This window comes from Pimephales promelas, chromosome 6, assembly GCF_988280905.1.
Source record: "Pimephales promelas chromosome 6, fPimPro1.hap1.1, whole genome shotgun sequence".
NCBI lineage: Eukaryota > Metazoa > Chordata > Actinopteri > Cypriniformes > Leuciscidae > Pimephales > Pimephales promelas.
Genome location: NC_142774.1, coordinates 5,162,792 through 5,189,295, shown reverse-complemented (window position 1 = coordinate 5,189,295; position 26,504 = coordinate 5,162,792). Strand labels below are relative to the sequence as shown.

Genomic DNA, 26,504 nt, shown 5'->3' with positions numbered 1-26,504 from the left:
TTACTCCAAATTTACTAAAAAAAATCTGAATTGTTAAAAGAATCCAACCAGAACCAGAATCCATCCTGAAAATGTTTGATTCAATGCAAAATTTCCAAGACGTTAGTACATATCTTTGCGACGATTGGTGCTCATTCAATCATTAAAGAGCAGAATGTCAAGAGTTCTTGATTCGCTGATTTTGTTCTCATTTCAACTTCCTTGTGACTCACCAGAGACTATTTTGAGGCGGAAGAAAAGAGAAGGAGAGGGACGGAGACGCAAACGGGAGGGAATGTTTAGAAAGCTTCCCAATGCGTAACAGATGCGTGACCAAGAGAATCGTATAAAAACTGTGCGTTTCGCTCTCTGCGTTTTTAAAATTAGCCAGTGAGCATGTTGCTTGTTATACAGGCATGCTGTCATTCATGTTGGCACAGGACAGAATGTGAAGGGGAGTGTGTGTATGCGGGGGATGATGCTCTTATCGGGGCTCTTCTTGGCAGGCGTGTTCGAAACGCCATGAAAATCCCGTCAGTAAAACGATGATATTCAGAGGCATTAAGACTGCGCTCTCACAGGCCACTCGAAACGTCTCCATCCCCACCCAAAGGAGAACGATTCAAAGCTCCCCTCCCGTGTTGTCCCCGACGTCCCGGATGTTTAATCCCATCTGATGGCCCTGGGAAATCGCAGAATTCCTATCCGTTCGGGTCCGACTGCAGCCGGCGAGGCCTAATCAAGTAAAGGTCAGCGGGACAGAGAGCGCCAGCTTTAAATGGATTATACGTGCGTGTGATTATGGAAGTTTTTCTACGGCAGACGCTTCTGGTTAGAGTGTTTATGCAGAGTCGAGACAGTGGAAAAAGCAAGGTTTGCGTTAGGCCGGGCGAAGAGGGTAATGCGTGCGTACGAGAGAGAGCGTCTCGCTGCCGTTTCTAATGCGTTTGTGTGTGTGTTATGGATGGATGTTGGCCGCTGTTATGAAAGAGATACTGTGGTTTGCTTTTGTGAGTGATGAATAACTCTTTGGAGATTGAGAAGATACCGTTTTTGTTTGTGTGTGTGTGTGTGTGAGGGCTTTTATGAGTGTGTGTGTATGTGTGTTGGCACCCCATAGCGCCTGGCTCCTGCCCAGTACCTAATGAGATTAAGAAGCACCAAAAAAATGAAAGACTGAAGAAAAAGAGGGAGTTAGAGATAGACAAAAAAGAGGAAAGAGAGGATAGTGAAAATGGCATTTAAAAAACAGTATATTCAAAAATGAATTTCTGTCAACATTTACTCATCCCCATGTCTTATTTTCTTATGTGGATGAAGAAAAAAAGAGATGTTTCTCAGAATGTCCATGCTGCTCTTTTCCACATAACACTGTTGATTTAGTCTATATAACTTATTTGCTTTATTTCTTTATTCAGCCGGGATGCATTCAAATGGGTGAGAGTGACCGTAAAGACATTTATAAATGATTAATATCTCAAATAAATGCTTCGTTTGAACTTTGCATTCATCAAACTATCCTGAAAAAAAGTGTCCACAAAAAAAGAGAACATCGAAAACAATATGAAATATTTCTTGAGCTTTAAATCCTCATATTAGAGTGATTTCTGAAGGGTCATGTGACACTGAAGACTGGAGTAATGATGCTGAAAATTCAGCTTTGATCACAGGAATAAATTACATCTTACAACATTTTTAAATAGAAATCAGTTATTTTAAATTGTAATAATATTTACATTTTTTTGATCTTTGATCAAAATCAATGCAGCCTTAATGAGCAAAAAATACTTCGTTTAAAGGATCTAAAAACATTTGTATCCCCAAACTTTTTTAATGGTAGCATACAATATCTCCATAGATTTCAAGTAATTTACTGAGAATCTTTGTCTTACTTGGTCTTAAAGGAGTAGTTCACTTTTAACAAAAACTTTTGCTGATAATTTACTCGCCCTCATGTCATCAAAGATGTCCATGTCTTTCTCTCTTCAGTCGAAAAGAAATGAAGGTTTTTGACGAAAAGATTTAAGTTTTATAAGCACAAATGGTCGCCTTGCTCTGTTCTGTGATGCGCATTCGTGACTCTCCTGTTCGAACTCGTTCATCAAAATGAACAAATCTTTTTCCGAGTCAATTTGTTCATTTTGTCCATTGAATCAACCAAATGACTCGAAAAAAGATTCGTTCATTTTGATGGACGAGTTTGAACAGGAGAGTCACAAATTCGCATCACAGAACAGAGCAAGTTTTTATTTTTTATTATTATTTTTTTTTTTAAATGAGCGCTCATTTCGCTTGATAAGACCCTTATTCATCGCCTGGAATCGGTTAAAGCCCTTTGAACAGTTTGCACTGAAACTGTCTTTTGGACTTTGAACCGTTTGGTTCCCATTGAAGTCCATTATATGGAGAAAAATCCTGGAATGTTTTCATCAAAAACCTTCATTTCTTTTCGACTGAAGAAAGAAAGACACGGACATCTTGGATGTGAATTATCAGCAAAAGTTTTTTTTTTTAAAAGTGAACTACTCCTTTAAGGCACCATTTGTGATTAAATAAATCAGCGTGAACATTCTGCTTTAGGTCTCCTTTAGTGTTTCATGTGGGTAAATAAATTCAAAATGTACATTTTTAGGTGAGCTATTCCTTTAAGGAAAGGACATTATTTTAGAGGGAAAATGATGAATTTAGGTTTATATGAACACACACACACACACACACACAAATGCTAATATTCCATTGCGCTGTGTATCTCGCGCATGAATCGCTCACTCTTCCTCTCTCTCTTTCTCAGGGAGTCCGCGTGCCTCAGCCTCTGCCCTTCATTTCCCTGCTCCCTCCATCATCCAGCAGTCCAGTCCATATTTCACCCACCCCACCATCCGCTATCACCACCATCAGGACCCGCTCAAAGAGTTCGTCCAGTTCGTCTGTGCTGACGGCTCAGGGCAGCCGGGGGCACAGGTAACACACACACACACACACATCATCATCATCACGATTCAAACAGCACCAGTGGACAAGACACACACACACACACTGACACACATCTCTGCTAAAGTCCCTCTCTCTTTCTCTCTCCTTCCTTTCTCTTTCTCTCCATTATCTAACACTCGACAGTCTCCGTTTTTCATGTTTTGAGTTTGATTTCATCCTCTCATCCTTATAAAGTGTCACGAAACACTGAAATCTATTTTTCAAAACAGATATGGTCGTGCTGAGCAATGATTGCATGTTAAATTAAAGGTTCATCACATATCTGTTCATTTAGCATCTATTTTCTTTGCACCAATGCCAAGCTTAAAAAAAGTTATATTTCCCTAAAACAAGGGAAGAAATTAATTTAAAATAAATATAGTCCATTTAACTTGTGCATTGTATCTCAAGTCATAGCATAATTTGTGTTAGGAAAAGAATAAAAAATTGAAGTTGTCTGTAAACATAATTATGTTTTGATTAAACGCAGGTACACATTTCCTTTGAGTAAACACTGAAATTTCAATCTGTTCCTCACACAAAACTGTTGTATTGAAATATAGTGCTCATGTCAAATGAACTACCGTTATGATGTCCTTTTCGGAGCTCCATTCACTTTTATTGTATGAACTATAGAAAATAAATGTTTAATTTACAATATAATAATAATTACATAAAAATAATAATTCAAGCATATAATACAAATAATACAACATTTAATGTATGTCTTTTGTTGATTGGAGAGAATTGCAATTGTTTTATAAATAAAATGCAGTAACATGACTCAAAATTGTGAGAGGGCAAATGATAATTTGAAAGGATTTTAGCCAAAAGTCAGTTTGTGAAATCGACTTACCCTTAAGATTTTTGCCTCTTTCAAAACTGATCCGAACCAAAATTTGATGACGACACTTTAATAACTGTTTGTATGTTTATTAAGTTTTCAATGTCTGTACGTTTGTAACATTCCAATCTCACCTTTTGTGATTGCACGCCTCCACATTTCTGTATCTATCTATCTGTGTGTGTGTGTGTGCCTCTTTCACCCCCTCACCATCTGTATGTGTGTGTGTGTGTGTGTGTGTATCTGCAGCATAACGGGAGCGGTCAGAACAAACTGCCCGGCTCCTTCTTACTGCCACCTCCTCCTCCTCCGGTAGCGCGGCCGGTGCCGATGCCCCTCCCCCTGCCCGAGCACAAATCCAGCCACACACACCCCGAGAGCGGAGTCGGCTCCCCGGCCTCGCCCTGTAAGTGTCCGCTCAAGCACCAGACCCACCAGAGCCCTTGAAATCGCCCCATTACCGCCGCGCTAAAAACAACTCATCAACTCTTTGAGTGATAAAGCCACGATTTTTGACTAATAGGCCGAAAAATACCTTACGCAAGTACACCGACAGTTCTAGCTACGCCTGTCGCTACGAGGTAGCGTTTGCTTAAAATATCGTCTGCTATGGTTCGTTTTCTCTAAACGTTAGTTGAACTGTTTACTTTTATCTAGCTATCTGGATAATAAAATAGCAGGTTTAGTGGTACAGATATTTTAAGGAAACTCTAGCGCCCCCTTGAGTACTGAAATCTTAACGCAACAATAACACACACTAATATGTATTTGAATTGAATACGTTTATTGTCATTGTAGTTATACAAAGACATTTAGTCTCTCATTCGAAAAGTGCACACACACCCATTCCCTTAATATAAACTAATGTAAATGTAAACAATGCAAAATATTAATTATAATAAGCATTCCTGTCTGTATTTGCATACTTGCGTAAAGTATATTTCTGGCTTTAGATGCCCTGCTCTTCTCCATCTGACTTTTTCCTTTGTTCATTTTCCTCGTTCAATTCCCTTTTCATCCTGCTTTTCATTTATTTATCCGATTGCAATCAGTCACGGACTTTTGCAATCGAATGGGCATGGAGACACTTTGCTGCCTTTCATTGGCTGAAAAAAAGCAACAAAAAAACCCAGCCAATCATTCCCATAGATCAGCCTCCCTCCTCATCGCCCTCACTTTTCATTTTTCTTTCTTTCTTTTCTTCCTTCAAGAGATCAAATTCAGGGCAGCTGGCATGGACTCCAAACAAACAAACAAACAAAAAAATGACGCCCCACATTAAGCGCCTTTACTAAATACAAAAAGGAAATGTGTGTAGACGTGCAGGTGAAGGGATTTGTGATGTGTCTGGCAGTGTGTGAGAGCGGGCGGCACTGGGTTGTGGGTCTTTGCTTGGGATGTGTGTGTGTCGCGTGCTGTCAGCAGGGCGGGTGGGCAACAGGAGGAGCCTGGTCGAGCAAACCTTTCTTTCTTTTTTTTTTTCTTCTCACACATCAATGTTCTTTTTCTTACTGTGTTTTCTCATTCGTTCATTTCATATCTATGGAATGGTGTATCGGTCTCAACCTGTCGTATCCCTCCATTTATTTATTTCTTTTTTTTACCTTCCATCTTTCGGTGCTTTTACACACAACAGCCTTTTCCAGTCATATTTTAGTATCCAACAATCACTCACACACAAACACACACACATTCACATACTTGCAAACACGCTCAGTTAGATAAGCACCTCCTATTTCATGGAGTCCACTCCGCACAACTGCCCTGAATTTGAAATTTGAATTTTAAAGTGAATAAAAAAAAAAAATCAAAATCATTTAGATTTTGCTGTTTTCAACCATTCAAATCATCCTACCCATTTTACACTACAGCCCTGAATTTGAATTTGGAAGTGAATTTTAGAATGTTTGGATTTGAATTTTAAACTGAAAATTAGTATTTTTCCATTTAAAATCCTCCCTCCTATTTCACACACCTGCCGTGAATTTGAAATTTGAATTTTGAAAGTGAATTTTTGGAATGTTTGAATTTGAATTTTAAACTGAAAGTTTGTATTTTTTTTTTCAATTTAAATCATCCCCGCTACTTCACACACCTGCCATGAATTTGAAATTTGAATTTTGAAAGTGAATTTTAGAATGTTTGAATTTGAATTTTAAACTGAAAGTTTATCATTTTCTCCATTTAAATCCTCCCTCCTACTTCACACAACTGGCGTGAAGTTTAAATTTGAATGTGAAAGCCCAATGAAAATTTGAAATTTAAATTTTGGTGTTTTTCAACAGAAATATATATATATATTGTTTCGCATTCAAGTAGTGTGGCACTTATTACTGTTAAAAATACGATTTCTGCACAACCAGCAGCAAAAAAAAACAACTAAATATTCAAGCACTCACCCTGTCTGCCATTGGTCCAAAGACTATAATACCTAGAGAAATCTGTCCATTAGCATTCCCATTCATCTCAGTGGCAGGTTTTTGGCTGGTGTGCTTGCTTATGTTTGATTATGGGTTCTCAGAGCCAAGCCCTTCAGTATTGACCATCCTGAGCTGTGTCATTAAAGGCAGCAGAAGGCAAACTGGCGGTGCTAACCAGCAAAACCTTGACTCCTTGAATCGAGTGGGACCGCATTTCTAGGACCATTTTTTCCCCTTTTATATGTATTAGCAGTTTATACTATTTTAGAGCACTTACAATTCAATTCTGTATTTGTATTATTCATTTTCAGGAAGGAGTTGATTGATTATTTAAATTTATATTGATTATTGTCTTAACCAACTCTAAACACAACCCTTGATAACCCTCCTAAAATACTTAACCTAACTTGTCTCAATATAGAAGGCCCTATATTCAGGTTTTAAATTCAGTTTTGATGGATAAGTTATTTTTTACGGAGGCGTATTGCATTCACTTGAAGAAAAAAAATCTACTCTGTTTTTCTGAATTAATGAGTTAATTTTTCATGAGAAAATTTTTTTCTGTTTTTCTGAATTAATGAGTTAATTTTTCATGAGAAAAATTTTTTTTGCTCTGTTTTTCTGAATTAACGAGTTAATTTTTCATGAGAATTTTTTTTGCTCTGTTTTTCTGAATGAACGAGTTAATTTTTCATGAGAATTTTTTTTGCTCTGTTTTTCTGAATTAATGAGTTAATTTTTCATGAGAAAATATTTTTTCTCTGTTTTTCTGAATTATTGAGTTAATTTTTCGTGAGAAAAAAAGTTTTTGCTCTGTTTTTTCTGAATTAACTCGTTAATTCAGAAAAACAGAGCAAAAAAAAAATTCCATGAAAAATTAACTCGTTAATTCAGAAAAACAGAGCAAAAAAAAAATTCCATGAAAAATTAACTCCTTAATTCAGAAAAACGGAGCAAAAAAAAAAAATGAAAAATTAACTCATTAATTCAGAAAAACAGAGCAAAATATTTTTTTTCTCATGAAAAATTAACTCATTAATTCAGAAAAACAGAGCAAAAAAAAAATTCCATGAAAAATTAACTCGTTAATTCAGAAAAACAGAGCAAAAACTTTTTTTCTCATGAAAAATTAACTCATTAATTCAGAAAAACAGAGCAAATTTTTTTTCTCATGAAAAATTAACTCGTTAATTCAGAAAAACAGAGTCGATTTTTTTTTCTTCAAGTGAATGCAATACGCCTCTGTAATTTTTCAACACAGAAGCAAGATATTTTACTTTTCATTAACCACAGCTGGTGTGTGACCGACTTAACAAAGTGCAGTAATTGGTAAAACTGGTCGTCTACATACTGGTGTGTTTATTCGTACATACCAGGGTCCTAGAACTGCGGTCCTGAAACTGTAGCCTCCCGTATTGCAGGAATATAGTATGACTTGGTTCACTCAAACAAACAGATTGCAATTCCATATAGTGCCAACAGTGCACACTTCAAGCCACATTTTAATTTAGTGTTTTTGTGCCAGTAATTAAAAAAATGAGCTTGAAATGTTCACAATACAAGCACGTAAATCACAGCTGTGAATGCTGACAGACGTGTGTGTGTCCCAGCAGCATACCCAGCGCCAGGCTCCACAGCTTCCAACAGGTTTGTCGGCATCGGATCACGGGACAACAACTTTCTGAACATCCCACAGCAGACTCAGGTACATGCACACACGCAGACTTGGGGACATGTGTGTAATGCTGTTGATTAGACAGTGTGTGTATAAACATGTTTACAGTAAATACACTTTCAATTTTGTCCATTTTGATTTCACCCGAACACACACACGAGTTGCACGTTTATGCGTTTTAACCCTCAGGCTTTTAATGAAAGTGTATTTACTGTAAACGCATGTCCTGTTTGTATATGCATACTGAGAGATGGGTTTGTGTTAATCAGCATCATGTTAAAGATGAGGTGCATAGGCATTGGGTTGAAAAGAGCCCAGGATATTCCTTTAAATTGAAAATAGCAGGCTCTTCAGTCTATCCATCCATCAATCATGTGTTTTTGATCAGCGAGTCTGAGCGCTGTTAAGTGCGTGTGGTTGGTAGCAGTCAGCGGCTCTCTGGGGGACACGCCGCTCATGTCAAATGGATTTTGTGGCCGTGTTCCCACTCGCACCAGCTACAAAAACCACAAGCACTACCAATGAGACCAAACACATGGAAACAATCGTTTCCCCCTCCTACTCCTCACTGACTCCAAAACCAAATGTCTTATGATTCATCAGATTTATTATGTAAGTGAGTATGATGTTATATTGTCATCTTCTTTGTATTGTAAGTCCTGCATGCACATTTCCACACTTGCAAGGTCCAAAACATACTTTTGTCTGTTGATGGTGGGCGAATTGAAAACATTTACCAGCAGTGAGAGTCTATTTTGCAATTCTTTTATTAAGATTTTAAACACAGTACCGTTCAAAACTTTGGTGTTTTAATGGGTTTTTTTTTTTCGGCTCACCAAGACTGCATTTATGTGATCAACCGGAAAGACTGTAATATTGTGAAATATTATTAATATTTAAAATAAATGTTTGAATGCATTGTAAAATGTCATTGATTCCTGTGCTCAATCAAAGAATCAAGAAAAAAAATGATAATAATAATTCATGTTTTATGAGCATCAAATCCTCATATTAGAGTGATTTCTGAAGGATCATGTGACATTGAAGACTGGAGTAATGATGCTGAAAATTCAGCTTTGCATCACAGGAATAAATTACATTTTAAAATATATTCAGGCCAATATTATCGGCCGATATTAGGCATTTTCCAAACTATCGGTATCGGCAGTTATAATGGTCGATAAATGAATATTTCAAAAATAAAATAAAAACGGACGAAACACGCTTGAAACATGTCATGAGTGTTGGAGTTGTATAGTTTGTCCACCAGAGGGCACTCTACACCGTCCCTGTTGGCAACACTCGTTGAGTTGGTCACGACACATACATAACAATTAAAAGAACATCTCCATCAGTTCTCTTAACTCAAATAAGCATGACAGAATAAGTGACTATCATGTCCAGTTTCGCTGCTGTTAAATAAGCCGAGAGTGAAGCGGAATTAGCTAGCAATAGTTACGTTACGTTGTTACAGTGTAGTTGACTGATTGTCCTTTTAACTTTTGACAATGTGACTGAAGTATTTCTTTAATAGCGCGTGACAGTTATAGCAATGAGACGTATCATCTCTCCTTGGCCTGTTTTATTGAAAATGTATGTTTTACAATTTGCGCTATGATGTAATCCATTGCTAAATTATGGCTCATTGTAGACTAGCTAACCACAAAGCTAGCTAATGCCACTACCATCAGTCTGTTCTGTTGTGACAATAAAAGAAACGGGTTACTTTTTAATATGCAATATCATATAATTTTAGTTACAACTCATACATAACTACAAATAACTAATTTCAAAACCAACAAATATTTGTATCGATATCGGCCTTCAAAATCCTTTATCGGTCGGGCTCTAGTGTGGGCCATCCATACTGTCGTTCTTACTATCTTTTTACATTTTTAACTCACTGACCGGCGAGTAATACAGTTTTTACATATTGCAGATGGATGTGCTGTGATGGACTGACAGTGATCGAGTTCACGTGTTCAAAGTGCTTTAAACTTGCAGATCTATGCAAGAGAGAAAGTCTGACTTACTGAGGAGAGAGAGAGAGAGAGAGAGAGAGAGTGTGTGTGTGTGTGTGTGTCACGTCCCGACTGTCTGGTTGCCGTCAGCAACCAGACATGATGTCATAGGTTGTTGAACGTGAACTTCAACAGGAGGGAACTTAAGAAAAAGGATGGACACTACTGGCGAGGATTACAGCGAGAGAGAAACAAAAAGATAATATGGGTCCCACAGGGGTCTTCAGATTGTAGAAGTTAAATACCAGTCATTTAAAACATCGATAAAACATCTTGTTTTTCTCTTCTGATAGCATCTTTGTTTAACCATTAGTTTTGCCAGGGGAAGCAGTGACATCGATCTCTCTGAGCTGGTCTGTAGGGGTGTGTGTGTGTGTGTGTGTTCTGCAGTGCGTCCACTGTACTCTAGTGGTTATTCTGAGAACTGTTCCTCTCAAGTGTGTGTGGTGCTGGACGCTGATCGAAACCTCAAACTTTAGAGAAATTGGTCTCTTAACAGTGCAAATTATGTCAGTGAAATGTTTGCATGTACTGTTTGGCTTCATGTCTTTCCAAAACCATGTGACTTTCTGCCTGAAATCTGGAAATGTCAAGGAAAATTGTGAATTTCAAGACTGGAAACGTGTTTTTTGAAAGATGTCTCACCAAAGCTAGTAATATTGTGATATATTATTACAGTTTAAAAGAACTGTTATATTTTCAAGTGTAATTTAGTCCTGTGAACAAAGCTGAACTTTCACAAGGATAATGCTTTTTAACTTTGGTTACAAATATTTATGAAAAGATTTAATGCATACATTATGAATACCATAATGCCTTGTTGTACAGGCTTGAAAGCTTTTATATTATCATAAATGTCACTTTTGATCATTTAATGCTTACTTTCTGAATAAAAGTTTTAATTTATTTAAAAAGTGTTGTGATTATATTTAAAGGGATAGTTCACTTTGAAATAAATTTTAGGTGTGTTTTTTCTTACCTCAAGGGCATCCGAAATGTAGGTGTCTTTGTTTCCGCAGTATTTTCAATTTTGATATTTTTAGGTCAAACCGTTCTTGTCTGTCAGTCATATAATGGAGGTCTATGGTCACCACCCCAAAGAGCATGCACAGAGAAGTCCAAATTAAACATGATTTAATGACTTGTGAATGTAAGTACACATTGATGGCCTAAGACACGAAACGAGTGATTTGTGTGAGAAAACGAAAGGTGGTGAGGTGACCATAGACCTCCATTATATGACTGACAGACAAGAACGGTTTGACCTAAAAATATCAAAATTGAAACTACTGCGGAAACAAAGACACCTACATCTTGGATGCCCTTGAGGTAAGAAAAAACATACCAAAAATTAATTTCAAAGTGAACCATCCCTTTAAGTCATTATTTGCTGTTAAAATGTCTGCTGAAAACCCTCCATTGTATCCGTTTTCCAAACAAATAAATGCTAAATTTGACCTTTATGTTCCACTGAAGCGAGAAAGTCCTGGGTTTTCAATGACATGAGTGTGAGTAAAATTGACATCATTTTAATTTTTGGTTAGAAATTAGGCAGGAATGTGAGACTAAGGTCACCTAGTTTGTTTTTGTTAAACAGTGTTTTTATGACGACTCACCTTCATTTCCTTTTCTTTCAGTCATGGTTCCTTTGACAAGACTTTTCATGAACACACAGACAAAAATCCACAATGAAAACTGGAAATGGAGTCACGAAGCTAAGTATGGAACTTGCCCCTCTGTAAAGTCTCACTCAAACACAAACACACACACACACACACACACAATTCCCAAAACACTGGCAAATCTGGAAAACTTCAGCATTACCCTGCCAGTCTGGAGCGCTCGGAGAACCACCCAAACCATCCAAAGGAATGACGCAACAGCTCAACGTCTTTGTCGTGTTCCTGAGGCATCCAGCACATAGACCAATCCTTTTTTTTTTCATTTGTTCATTCATCCACCAGTCATACGCCGCCATGGTGAGGAAAATCCATCTCTTCCCAGTCAGAACTCTATTCAGAAGCTGAAAAGGGACATTTGAAATGGAACCTGGATGATGTCAATCACGGACGCGTGTGATTGGATGGAGAGACTCGGCGGGAGCCTTCTGATTGGCTCTGGATTTGCTGATCTTGGTGACGCCCTCCAGCCCAGTGTGAACTCGACATCCTCTCGTTGTTTACACGTTGACAAGCAATAGACTGTGAGCGAAACTACAGATAACACTAACCGTGTGCAATTCACCTAAACGTATGCACTATATGATTCATGATAAGGGATGACAGATGCTTTGGCCTTAGATTTGCGATGTGGAGTCAGGCTACATGTGTCTAAGGTAAAACACACACACACACACACATCACAGCATCATATAGACCACTGATGACAGGAATGGGAAGGGTCAAGCACGAGTGACCTTAACGTCAAGCTTCTGACTCATTTTTTTTTTCATTTTGTAGTGTTTATGAATTAAAAGGCCAGTGATTTGAGTCATAAAACCGATCGATTCGAATGAACTAGAGGGTTTTGGTGCGCCCATCGCTGACCTCTTCACCAGCTTCGATCAGTCAGCCCTGAACACAAGGGCTTCTGCTTTACTTTGCGTTTGGTTTTGCAGTACATTTTTGGGTGGATGTCATAAAACCTTTCCACGTCATATTTCACCCCAAAATCAAAAGAAAAAAATATGAAATGAATAAAAAAGAAATGCAATGATTTAGTTTAATTTTCATTATAATTAAGCCCCCCAACAAAAAAAAAAAAATTCTCATCACCATAATGCAACACTCTCATTCTAATTAGCGTATTGTAATACAAAACATATTATCTATCATTATTTTTTATTTATTAAATGATGATTATAATTTTTTTTTACCTCGTCACAGTGCAAAAAAAAAAATCGTAATGATCCCAAAATAGGCTAAACTTTTGATCCAGTAGTGAAATGTGACTTGGACGTGTTTATGTGACATTCGCCCTTTCACTTGTGTTTGTTTTCTGGTTTTGCGCGATTTTAGTTTGCATAGCGTAGCCGCTCCTGCAGATCCTGCATGTTGAATTGTGCTTTCCAAAGTGTTTTTGTTTTAGTTTTAGAACAACAGTTTAAGAACAAACGGACAATCTCTAGTTTCCATTAACCAGATGTTTGGGGTCGCTATTGATTTCGACGGTGCTCTGCCCTTCCTACCAATCACAATCTCCATCACTTTACAGTTCGTTCACGACTCAACCTTTTGCTTCACCGGTTCAGCCTGACTCACGAGACAATCTACGTATGGCTGCCATTTCATTTAGCCTATCAGCTCAGTGGTACATAAACACGCACACACACACACACACACACAAACATTGCACTATGACACACACCCACGTCATTAAAGGACAAAGGGAAACCTTTAAACTCAGACCCCTCGATCAAACACGATTTAACAGATTTTAGATGAACAATGTGATTTTCAATACAAACACTCGAAAGCACTGACCTCACTAAATAACTGGACTGCCCGGCTGTCAATCACATGTCAGGGACTCTGATTGGCTGAGAGCTGACGATTTCATCATCAAAGTGCCTCGGTGTCCCCTTTACATGCAATTCAGGGTCTTCACTTCATGTATAAGCTACAGAAAATATGTACAATATGTATCATGGGCTTAGCAAACAGCATATGAGCAACTGCAAACATCATATTTATAGATAAATGTTATCCAGAACATATCTGTGTGTGTATATATACATATGTATAGTTTCTCCGCTGTGAAATTAGCTCTACGGCAGTCTAGTTATTTTCTGATCTTTTACCCGAGTCAGTGAGGTCATGCCACAAACCCACAAACGCTGAAGAGATCAAAAACGGACACAAACACACCTTCAGAACAGAAACTAATTTGTCAATTTTCTGTCGAAAAGTGTTATTAATGAGAGAGAAAAAAAACGTTATATGTGGACTGAGCCGTGTGCAATGTGTTGGGTAGATATCAGTGTTTGTCTTCAGATTTTTAAGAAAGCGAAGCAAGTGAAAAAAGACAAAAAAAAAACAAAAAGAGTTGAAGTCTGCGAGCTCCTGGACTCTAAACACGAGGGCCACAAAAAGAATCCCAGTCTTTGTAAGCGTTGGGGAATTCAATTTTTACTTTACATTTATCTTTTTTTAATGTTTTATTTGTAAGCTTTTGTTTTTAAACTATTTCAGGGGTGTGGGGGCTGAAGGAACGATTTTACAAAAGCAAATGTATTGCTACAAACAAAAAGAAAAGAAAATACTGGTGCTTCTGTTACCCACAAGTGAATAATACCACACCAGAACGACTGTTTCTGACGAGACGAGTTTTACGAACCTCTGTTTCTCTCTTCTTCTCTTTTGTATTCACTAAGGGGGGTTCAGATTTTTATATATATATATAAATATATATATATTGGTTCTGACAAAAGGCATTTTACTACAACCTTTAAGAAAGCTATGCCCCTTATTACTCCTTCAAATGTCCAGATATAAGGTGCGTTCAAGTCATGTCGTGTTACTGTTTTTGAAATTAACAGCTAAATACCGTGTTGTCAGCTACTGTATAAAACTTTATTTTAACAGCTATATGCCCTAACACAAAAACAGTAACAGACCGTATACAGTAGTTACGGTGCGATGCTGGCGACCAGTAGTTTACCGTTTTTTTTACAGTGCAAATTGTATTGGAACACACCAGGCGAACATATTCATACTTTAAAAACTTTCCACATGCTATTGAAATCATCACAAAGACGAGTTTCCTGGGGTTTTTCCCCCACAAGAGCTACATCATTTAGTCTTTTTATTAAAGTAGTTAATATTTACATATAGACCCCCTTTTGCGCCGACGTCACAGTTACGTCACGGCGCTAGCTGGAGGCAAAACAAAGTGAAAACTGGAGGCGGTCAATGCAAAACAGCACAGATTTGGCTACATAATAAGGAGCTTAAATTATTGTTACAATTATTAAATATCATCTTGTTGTGTTGTTTGGTGCAAGAATTGATGAAAAATTAATATGCTGGATCTGGAATTTTTATTTCTAGAAAATATTCACATCATTAAAATCGCACCGTAATGTCACTCTTTACATTGTCGTCGTCTCGGCAGAACTGCGGATCGTACTCCCAAGTCTTGTACAGGACCATATAGTTTTTAGGCATCTAAAAATTTAAATGCCATCAGTTTGTAGAAGTCAGGCCACTCAACCGGGGTAACGTAACGTTAATCCTGTCAGATCGTCCATGCGTTGAGTGAGCGTGTAGGCGGCTACGGGTCGGCCAATCTGGTTTCGTCCGTTAAAATGAACTTTTGGAAATAACAATCGCGGTCCTGGACACTGAGTGACCTTACACATTAAGACAAAATCGGATTTTCTCCAGTCATTGTTAAAAAAACAAGCTTACAATACTTGCTAACTAGCGTTAGTGAAGCGGCCAGAGGGATCGTTCTGCCTCCAACTAAGCTCCACCCACAAAAAAAACGTCACCATGGGATCTATAGGCTATGTTTAGCTATTTGAAGCATATTGTATGTTTTATACAGTGAAAAGAGCATGTATTTGACCGAATTGTGTTATTCAAAATTAAGTTTCTTCAATAAGATTTCCCCAAGAATATCCATGATTTATATTCTTTACGACAACAAAGCACTTGAACACAAGTTCGTAATCGCGACTTCAGAAGTGGGAAGCATGTGAGGGCAGCGTTAACACAACCTTGCTGTGCATTTTTGTGACTTGAAAACAGCAGACGTCATAATTACGGCTTCGTGACTTGTAGAAACGAACTTCCCAGGAGGACTTGAACGCAGCAGAATACCAGATGCAGAAACTAGAGCATGTTTTGGTTGGAGGAACGGCCATTATTAGTCAAGATTCAGAATCCACCTGAGGGTTGGTTACAATCAGTTCACATTCGCTCCAAATCTAGGCGAGATCGTGTCGATGTAAACGTGAGTAGGGTTTTGTTAGTCATAGTTTAGAGCACACGTGCTTCAAGACGAGAGGCAGTAACGCGTCGGTGGGGAGGGGAAATCAGTGCCGCGTATCGTCCTGGAAACACTTCCTGTATGTAAATGAGCTCCCATAGTGTTCGTGCTGTAGTGTATAGGTGAGCATTTAAAGGTTGTCCCATTCAAAGTGCCTTTTGTTCACAGACACCATCTTGTAAATGATGAACACCCGTCTTTCCTTCTTCTGAGCTTTCTCAAGCCGTATACACAGTATATAGTACTACACGAAAATGGATGTGATTTCGTTCTTTTTATTGTACAATGATGGAAAAAAAAAAAGTTAAAAAGGCAAAAAAAAAAAATCGGGTCCCTTTCTCTCTGTACCTCTGTCTTTATCGGTCTCTCGCTCTTGGCACTGTAGATGTCTATCCTTATCTTTCCTCCCTCTCCCTTCTTTGATGAAAAATGTTGAGCAAGATGTTGTAAACTGTTATATCCCTGTCTGTATGCTTCTTCACATGTTTATATCATACACATCTCTCCCTTCTTCGGTCAAACGCAGTAGAAACTGACCCGGGACCGTCCCGCTGACCCTTCCTACGTCTGAGACCGGCAGTGACGGCGTACGCGTCTCGGGAAGCGGCGCGGTCCCGGGCTTTTTTGGCTGTAGGTGGAGAGCACTGGACCAGGAGACGCTTGTTTGTCTGGTATTTATTTCAGTTTTATTCATAAAGCTGCATTCGTATAATTAAAGCACCTTTTTGGTGGTTGTTTGAGACTAGCTGCTTAAAGAACTTGACTGATGATTTGCACCTTATGGAGGGATTTGATCAGGAGACACGATGCACTACGAATAACATGCCATGCGTTTAGAAGTACTGATCCAGATGTGGTCAATGGCTTGGACTAGTAACAGACAGGTTGCATGCTCAAGTTCAAAAGCAGCTGTGAATTTTTGCAATTATCATATATTTTTGGGGGGTGGAAATAGCGTAAATGATGCATAAAGGCCTGGTCACACCAAGTATGATAACGTTCATTATGCGAATGTTATTGTTGGAATTACTTTTCCAGCCAATTAATGATAATATTGACAGCCAATCAGATTCCATCTTGCTTTATAAAGCTTGAGCATTTAAAGGAGCAGGCTTTACCCCTCTGGGGTTGTTTGTTTAACAGTCACATTGAGAAATTTGGCTTCAAATGGACCCAAAGGGCAGGATTCATATTTATTAAAAAAAAAAATTTTTTTTAAATATTTTTTTCTTTTCTTTTTTGGTGCTTTGAGATAATTTAAAAAATAAAAATAATTTATAATTAATATTAATGGAATAATTATGACCCATTTTTTCCCCATTGAATATATTTTTTTAAGCTGTATTTCATTTTTCAAGCCTAGGCCTCATAAAAGCAATTTTTGAAATGAGATTCACCCCTTCACTGTTGTGTGCTTTTTTTCTGGATCGTGGCTGATTTGTAGATTGTACGTTAAAAAAAAAACTCTGTATTTTCACATTTTTGCCAATTTCCCAATAATTTCCTATGGGGGTCCATTTGGACCCGAAGGTCCTGAGTGTTTACAACCACTTAGATTATTCACATCCTGTCCCCAATTTTTTTGGGGTGTTCATATACCAAATACCAACAAAGTCACCAAATTTTGGACCGATCCGATGAAGCTATGATTTTTAATATATTTTTTTAATATCCATAGCGTTAGGGCTCGTTCACAGAACAAAAACGCAAGATGCGGTCAGGCATGTGTGTTTACATAGAAAACAATGGAAAAGTAGCGCATTGGAATGGGAAATGCGTTCTGTGTGAACGGCCCCTCATAGTGTGTGTGTGTGTGTGTGAATGCTAATACAGTTGTCGTTCTTGGTGTGAACAGGCCTGAATTCAGGGTTGCATGAGCCAGTCGAGCAACGGCCATTGAGATGCTTGTGTCCCAGCAATGTGCGTAGGATACTTTAAATGAGTGTCATCTAAATTAAACTAATCCATCATTAATATTTCAATTATTGTACATTAATTTACATGCACACCATGCTCAAGTGATTAGGGTTAAGTCTCCTTAAGAGTCAGTAGCACCAAAATCAGTATTATCGATCATGCCTCCATCTGTACTGGCAATTGCATTCTTTTATTTATTCCGAATCTGCCCCGACTCACTCGTGCACATGTAGCCGAATGCATATTTAACTATCTAACCGGGCCGATGTGTTTTTGATTAGCTTGTTTTTAGGTACAGTAGTTTAGCCAACGCCTCTGATCCAGTGCTCTCCGTCCCCCGGAGCCCTTGGCAATCTGCATGTGTTATTTACAGATTCTTTTCCATTATAAAAAAAAAAACAACTAAAATGTTTGTAAAGAGCAGCACCTGATTGAATAAATGATGTTCTTGACTGTACAAAGATCCTGGTTTGGGTTTTGTTTTATGATAGGAAATCACCACCAACTCTGTTCTTTGCAATAAGATTTTATTGATCCCAGAAGAGTTTTACTACAGTAAATCAAACTATTAATTACTAACAAACAGGCCCACGTGAAATCTGCATCAATAGAAACTTCAACACATTTACACCACGTTAAAGAATTTGAGTATACATTATTCAGTCGACGGTAAAAGCATAATACTCTGTTGCATTTTTAAAGCCATTCTCCATATATTCAGATTTCACGTAGGCCTGCTGATGGGTAAACCAAAAGTATTGTCTGACAGTTTGGCTATTACATTAAAAAGGAGCATTTCTGTGGTGCTAGTATGGTGGATTGATGGCGAAGGCTCTTTAAAGGGATACTCCGAGTCCACTTTGTTTGTTTTTTTTGGAAATAGGCTCATTTTACAACTCTCCCATAGTTAAACAGTTGGGTTTTACCGTTTTCGAATCCATTCATATATATCTTTCCCTACTATGGAAGTCAATGGGACCAGAAACTGTCTGGTTACTGATATTCTTCAAAATATCAGAAAATCGTCTGAATGGATTCGAAAATGGTAAAACTCAACTGTTTAACCGTAAAATGAGCCTATTTCCAAATAAAGTGGAGTATCCCTTTAAGTCTGTAAGAGGTGAATGTTTACTTTGAACACATCAGCAGAGGAACCCATTGTCAGGTTTTACACTGAAAATCTCTGTCTGACAGGACTTAAAGGAGTAGTTCACTTTAAAAAAAAACTTTTGCTGATATTTTACTCACCCCCATGTCATCAAAGATGTCCACGTCTTTCTTTCTTTAGTCGAAAAGAAATTAAGGTTTTTGATGAAAACATTCCAGGATTTTTCTCCATATAATGCACTTCAATGGGAACCAAACGGTTCAAGGTCCAGACAGTTTCAGTGCAAACTGCAAACTGTTCAAAGGGCTTTAAACGATTCCAGACTATGAATAAGGGTCTTATCAAGCGAAACGATCGCTCAATTAAAAAAAAAAATAATAATAAAGTTTAAGTTTTATAAGCTCAAATGCTTTTGTTCAAAAGATTTGTTCATTTTGATGAACGAGTTCAAACAGGAGAGTCACGAGCGCTTATCACAGAACAGAGAAAGGTCACATTTGTGCTTATAAAACATAAACGTTGTTATTTATTTATTAAATGAGCGATCGTTTCGCTTGATAAGACCTTTATTCATTGTCTGGAATCGTTTAAAGCCCTTTGAACAGTTTGCGGTTTGCACTGAAATGGTCTTTTTGACCTTGAACCGTTTGGTTCCCATTGAAGTCCATTATATGGAGAAAAATCCAGGAATGTTTTCATCAAAAACCTTCATTTCTTTTCGACTGAAGAAAGAAAGACATGGACATCTTGGATGACATGGGGGTGAGTAAATTATCAGCAAAAGTTTTTTTAAAAGTGAACTACTCCTTTAAGAATCTGGCATTACAAAGTACCATCATGCTGGTTCTGGTCTCTATAGTGAACTTAAGTGTGCCAAAAACCTCTTTGTTGCTGGATACAAGGTACAGGTTGGTCCTCTCATGTTATACAAGCTCTAACGTCTATGGAAAATGATCCTTGTTTATACTCATGACTTTTGCAGTTTCGATACAAAGTTGTTGTTTTTTTAAAGTCAACATGAAATTGACTATTCACATTCTTGTGCAAGACTTAGAAACGTACGGTATTCAGTGCAATCTTTCATCAAAATAACTTGTCAGACGAGAAGGAACGAATCCCTTATTTTTCAGACATTCTACATTTTTGTAATTAGGTTGAACTCGTCACATTACAGAAAGAGTTTGCGATTTCCGCCATTTCATGTTGAATTTAAATAAGACAAATTTAGTATTAGGACAGTCTTGTGTTTCACGACATCCTCCATCGGTGTACATTCAAAAGATCATCACTCAGATTATGATATTTGACACGATATGGATTCATTTACAAAACAGCATCGATTCAGGTCATTTTGCGTTGCTGACAATGTTATAGAAATCGGATGCGCGATTTGTTTCATATATTGTTATACACATTCTTTTAGAGGTGTGTGCTGGGAGAAATACAGAAATAGCTCTGGGTTTTAGAGAAATATATAAAATCCTCCATTAGACTCGTATTATTAGTCCTTTTCCCCAACTAAAAACAAGCAAATGCATATGCCTACCTCTAACCTCCTCAGAGCCCATAATACTACGATGAGAGCGTTGATGCTGATTTAGTCAAATATTCCCTAAGGGAACACACACACACACACACACACACACACCCCTTCAACATGCTAGAGTGCATTCAACCCAAATGCCATCAATTCCATTGGAATTTGTTCACCGTGTGATTGCATCCGCCCCGTCCCCGACCGCTCTGCCAGTCGCCCCTTGACTTGTAAACTCAAAGAAATAATGTCCCGAGTAGATGCAGTGCTTGTGTGGTGTGTGAGGGGAGGGGAACACGAGCTCTCCACGACTCTCATTCGTCCTCGAAATTCTGATTGAGCAGGAAGTTGGCGGCCAGGTTCTCGTTCTTCTCGCAGGCGAAGTACGCCTGGACCGCCAGAGCTTCTGAAAACCCAAGAGCTTTTAACTGAAAGAGAGACACGGACAGTTTCGATTATTCACTTCCCGTCAGGGATATCACAGATAAAACCATAAAAACGCTTTTGAAACCAAATGTAAACCTTAAACTGTTTTATTTTTAATCTTGGGTGTGCATAAGACTGACATGACACCTTCATAATCATGACATGACATATTTAAGTGTCATTCACTCAGTTATGACATTTTTAATGCAAATGTGACAATGTTTGAGATGACAAACCAATACATCATAACCTGTCAGTGTCTTTGTCATGACAACTGGACATTATTAAGACAACACAACCTGTCTTAAACATGACATAGCAGATTATCAAACTTAAGAAAGCACCTAGCTTTATTGGTTAACATTACATTAAACTGTCAGGTGGTTGGTTTTGACATTTGGAAGCCATTTTAATGACAAATTCACTTAGTACCACTGTAGTTGAGCTCACGAACAATATTCATGACAAGGTTATAATGGCCTCATATGACAGTTTAATTTAATTTTATGTCAAGTTGTCATGACAAAGACACTGAAAGGTTATGATGTATTGGTTTATGTCAAGATGTCATAACAAAGACATCCTAAACAATGTCATATTTGCATTCAAAATGTCATTATTGAGCGAATGACACTTAATGACAGTTGTCATAAACCCTACTTCATATTCAAGACATATGTCATGTCAGTCTTATGAAGGTGTCAAGTTAAAGTGTTACCTTTTTTTCTTCAACTAGTTGGCATTTTCATTTAGTTGTAAAGCTAGAACTGAAATACAATTTAATAAAAACTACACTACGGGAATAATTTCGATTTTTATTTAATATTCTCGAAGAAGTTGCAGGCTGTATTTATTTGATCAAAAATACAGTAAAACGATAACATTATGTAATATTTAAAATAGCTGTTTTATATTTGAATATATCGTGAAATGTAATTTATTCCTGTGAATTTTCAGCATCATTCCTTCAGTCTTCAGTGTCACATGATCCTTCAGAAATCACTCCAATATGATGATTTAATCTTTAAAAAACATTTCTTATGATTATAAACGTTCCTGAAAATTCAGCTTTGCGTCACAAGAATAAATTACATTGTTAATATATTCAAATACAAAACGGCTATTTTAAACTGTAATAATATTTCACAACATTAAAGTCTTAACTGTATTTTTAGTCAAATAAATGCAGCCCTCGTGAGCAGAAATAGACTCAAAAGCATGTGCAAAATATACTCACATATTAAAAACAAATATATATATATATATAGAAAAAAATAAAAAATAAAAAGGATACATTTATAAACTGAAAAAATGTACATTATTATTAAACTATATAATAGCACCATCTAAATGCAACTAAAATAACAGTGGTATGACGCATCACAAACTAAGCAGCAGTTAACATAAGGTTATTAAACTCAACATCAGTAATCAATAAAGCGCTTCATGATTGTACAAGGAACTCTGTGCCGTTCACTCACCCTCTCGATGGCTTCTTTCTCTTGTTGCGTCACTTGGATGTAACTCTCGGGCGTTGCCTCGTCACCGATAGCCCCCAGATCTCCAAACTCTGCCCCCTCTCCGCCCTCGCCCTCGCCCACCGGTGCGTTCAGCATCTGGATGAAGCGCTCCTGGTGCTGGCTGATTTGCTGCGGTCAGTGAAACACGATCACACCGTGAGTAGACGGCTTCACACACACACACACACACACACACACACGCAGGGGTGTGTTCTCACCTGCAGGAGTTCGGGGTTCTCCTGTCCCAGCTGCTGCAGGAGGGCCGGCAGGAGGGACGGGTTCTGCTGGATCACCTGCCTCATGCTCTGGAACTGAGGCTGAGAGCGCAGGAACTCCAGGGGGTTCTCGCCTACAGCAACAGCAGCGTTATTATAGTTCACTCAAATGATAGAAATAAAACTTTCTAAGACAATATTTTATTTTAGCTACTGTGTTGGAAATTTAAGTAGCTTTTATAAACATGCCTTAGAAAAAAAAACATTGCTGGTTTGTATCTAGAGCCAAAACCTAAAGGATTATTAGGAACACCATACTAATACTGTGTTTGACCCCCTTTCGCCTTCAGAACTGCCTTAATTCTACGTGGCGTTGATTCAACAAGGTGCTGAAAGCATTCTTTAGAAATGTCGGCCCATATTGATAGGATAGCATCTTGCAGTTGATGGAGATTTGTGGGACACGAAGCTCCCGTTCCACCAAATCCCAAAGATACTTTATTGGGTTGAGATCTGGCGACTGTGGCGGCCATTTTAGTACAGTCAACTCATTGACATGTTCAAGAAACCAATTTGAAATGATTCGAGCTTTGTGACATGCTGGAAGTAGCCATCAGAGGATGGGGACATGGTGGCCATAAAGAGATGGACATGGTCAGAAACAATGCTCAGGTTGGCCGTGGCATTTAAACGATGCCCAATTGGCACTAATGGCGCTTTTCCACTGCATAGTACGGTACGGTTCGGCTCAGTACGCTTCGACTCGGCGCGGAACAGTTCGGATCGCTTTGCGTTTCCACTGCAGTAGTACCCCTTCAAAGTGTGTGGGGCTGATCGTTATTTGCGCGCGCCTCTACTGCCATGACATCATCTTAAAAGCGCCACATTTTCAAACCCACAACACAGGAACAATGGAGACTATCGAGGGGATGGTGTTCCTGATTCTCGGTATGTGGTTGTTTTTAACTGCTAGACGGGAAAATGTGTTTAAAATGAGGCTGATGGCAGCAAAACAAAAATACTGCTAAAAAAGTGTCTTGTGTCGCAAATCCAATGACGCTAGTAGTGACGCTGGTAGTCTTCAACTGTCCAATTTTGGTGAGCTCTTGCAAATTGTCGCCTCTTTTTCCTATTTGTAGTGAAGATGAGTGGTACCCGGTGGGGTCTTCTGCTGTTGTAGCCCATCCGCCTCAAGGTAGTGCGTGTTGTGGCTTCACAAATGCTTTGCTGCATACCTCGGTTGTAACGAGTGGTTATTGCTTGAATCAGTCGGCCCATTCTCCTCTGACCTCTAGCATCAACAAGGCATTTTGGCCCACAGGACTGGCACATACTGGATGTTTTTCCCTTTTCACACCATTCTTTGTAAACCCTAGAAATGGTTGTGCGTGAAAATCCCAGTAACTGAGCAGATTGTGAAACACTCAGTCACCAACAACCACACCACGCTCAAAATTGCTTAAATCCCCTTTCTTTCCCATTCTGACATTCAGTTTGGAGTTCAGGAGATTGTCTTGACCAGGACCACACCCCTAAATGCATTGAAGCAACTGCCATGTGATTGGTTGATTAGATAATTGCATTAATGAGAAATTGAACAAGTGTTCCTAATAATCCTTTAGGTGAGTGTTGCTTTCAGTTAAAACAGCTCAAACATACACTTAAGCCTCGTCTGTGAAACCGGGGTTAAGATGCACACACACCCTGTTTTAAGAAACTGTTTTCACCATTGATAAGAAGATTAAAAAAAAATCCCCCAAACTTGTAAAAGTGTGGAGTGAGATTGCTTGAAATGATGTATTTGAGTCAGCAGCTCACCTTCAGTGGGCTGTGTGTCTGTGGGGAGCTGGACTGGAGCAGGACGGGTCTCCTGCACCGGGACAGTGGGGATCCCCTGAAACAACACACTCAGATTCACAATCATGTAGTGTTCGGTCCTGGCATTATAAAAGCATTGGGAAAGAAGCCACACTCACATTCAGCAGATACTCCACAGCGCGGTGAGGGTTGTTATAACTGGCCTTGAGCGCAGCCACCACTTTATCTCGCTCATAGCCCATGGACATGATATTTGTGAGCATGGCGTCGTACTCTTGACCTGTAACTACAAAAACACACATGCACGAGCATCTGAGAGAGAGAAAGACTGGATTTTCCCAATGAATAACACAAGTTTTTCTTTTAAGAAAAGCTGGTGAAGCTTGATTTTCTAATTACCTAATGTTGAAGACGCATCTTCCCCATCAGCCACCTGACCTGTGCGACTGCAAAACACACAAACTTACATTATACAGGGTTCCCACAGGTCCTTGAAAGTTTGTGAACCTGAATTTTTGTTTCTGTTTAAACGCAATAAGCAGCGAAAAATAAGTAATTTTATAACTGAGAGGTTAATTTGCACAAATTATGCGCAATACGTGCAATTCCACACTGAAATTCAAGCCCTATATTCATCCAGAGCACATGAACCGAGTGAGTGAGTGAGAGGAGGCGGGTTTGTATCCCAGCTGGTATTGTGCATATGTTCAGTGGAAAATGAGTATTAAAAGTGTTTCAGATATTTCAGTATCGACATGCATTGAAAAATCTATATTTTTGACAACACTAGATTGCACTTAGTTTAATATTTCAGATGCCTCGATGGACCAAAAATCTAAGATAACGTACGTAGGGAAACATTTCGCTCTCACATGAAAATAATGTAAAGCACTCGTGGCCATTCAAGCAAATACATCTACTGTGGTATATATTCTCAAATCATAGTTTAGTCTCACTCTTCGGGACTCTGTACAGGTGAGACGGTTGCAGGCGGGTCTTCTGAACGCTCGTCACTCGGGATGGGGATGGCTGCAGGGGCCGGAGGAGGAGGAGGAGATGAGGAAGAGGAAGACGCTGCGACAGATTTGGGTGGTTCTGAGGGTGGGGCGGGTGGTCCTGCTGCTTTCGTCTGGACGGAGAAAAAAACAAACAAATTAAAATAGTCTGATCTTTTTAGCTGCATGATTCCATTTCTGATGGACAAAAACATTTCTGAAATCTGACCTTTGACACCATCACCACCACAAAGTTCTTCTCGTCGATTTTGTAGTCCTTGATGGGCGTGTCATCCTGCAGGATTTTCCCCGCATAGATGAGCTTCTGTCCCGCTACCGGAAAACTGTCTCGGCCCTTCTCAGCCTCGATCTTCTCTTTCAATGCCTTCACCTGAGAAAAGATCATTCATAACTGTTCAAATCACAAAAGGAAAGGAATACACTCTATTTTAAGCAACAAAACATCCTGTTGTAATATTCTTAAAACAACATATTTATATAAGATGTACATAATAATCTTTAATCCTATATTGTAAAATGCCAAGATGACAAATGTATTTAATTTACACTAATCATCTATCTATCTATCTATCTATCTATCGCCCAGTTGATTCCCAATGAATCATAAATGAATTAACGTCTTGAATTGACCCTTCTTCGCTCGAAATACGCTGCCGTCATGGATATTCATTCACTCAGAGTACTTTTACGAGCTGTTAACGTATTTAAATGCGCGTAAATAAACACGTAAATACCGTCTGGTCATCGTCGATGTCTATTTGAATGGTCTGCTGCTGCAAAGTCTTCAGTGTGATCTGCATGACTGCTCTGCCTCTGTCGTCTTCTTTCTTCTTGATTCGGGACCTTTGTACACTTTTATATCCCACGGAAATATTTGGTTATGAAAGCGAGGGACAGTTTATAAGCGATTAGAAATGTAGCTCTCTAGCTAACAAGCTAAAAACAAGCCTGTCAGGTGCGCTGCGTCATCTTCTTCGGTGATCGGTTGGAGAGCCAGGCGGAAAAAAGCCACACTGACATCCTTCGGAATTTAGCGGAATGACAGTT

General features: G+C 38.5%; 2 protein-coding genes across 18 annotated transcripts in view; one reads left to right on the top strand and one right to left on the bottom strand.

Moving 5' to 3' along the window:
* The window catches only part of nfixa (nuclear factor I/Xa), a 127,516-nt gene extending 114,863 nt beyond the window's left edge, over positions 1-12,653 (top strand). For 6 of the 17 annotated variants that reach the window (XM_089131988.1, XM_039686323.2, XM_039686348.2 and 3 more), the window contains 4 exons: positions 2,771-2,940; positions 4,046-4,202; positions 7,827-7,921; positions 11,550-12,653. In XM_089131988.1, the coding sequence (XP_088988114.1) occupies positions 2,771-2,940; positions 4,046-4,202; positions 7,827-7,921; positions 11,550-11,564 (437 nt within the window). In that variant the 3' untranslated portion in view covers positions 11,565-12,653. The other 11 variants (XM_089131990.1, XM_039686392.2, XM_089131987.1 and 8 more) reach the window with 4 other exon arrangements.
* A 5,677-nt stretch (positions 12,654-18,330) lies between these two features.
* rad23aa (RAD23 homolog A, nucleotide excision repair protein a) lies at positions 18,331-26,451 on the bottom strand. The gene is made up of 9 exons (XM_039686294.2): positions 26,192-26,451; positions 25,666-25,827; positions 25,398-25,570; positions 24,841-24,887; positions 24,600-24,727; positions 24,442-24,517; positions 22,627-22,757; positions 22,370-22,537; positions 18,331-20,890 (listed from the first exon to the last, which is right to left on the bottom strand). The coding sequence occupies exons 1-9, from the start codon at positions 26,255-26,257 to the stop codon at positions 20,777-20,779; spliced, it is 1,065 nt and encodes a 354-aa protein (XP_039542228.1). The 5' UTR covers positions 26,258-26,451; the 3' UTR covers positions 18,331-20,776.
* Positions 26,452-26,504: the final 53 nt, after the last annotated feature.

Coding starts and splice junctions, on each gene's coding strand:
- rad23aa (XM_039686294.2), bottom strand. CDS start 26,257: ATGCAGATCACACTGAAGACTTTGCAGCAGCAGACCATTCAAATAGAC. Junction 24,728..24,840: donor AGATGCGTCTTCAACATTAG/GTAATTAGAAAA, acceptor GTGTTTTTGTAG/TTACAGGTCAAGAGTACGAC. Junction 22,758..24,441: donor AGACACACAGCCCACTGAAG/GTGAGCTGCTGA, acceptor CTGTTGCTGTAG/GCGAGAACCCCCTGGAGTTC.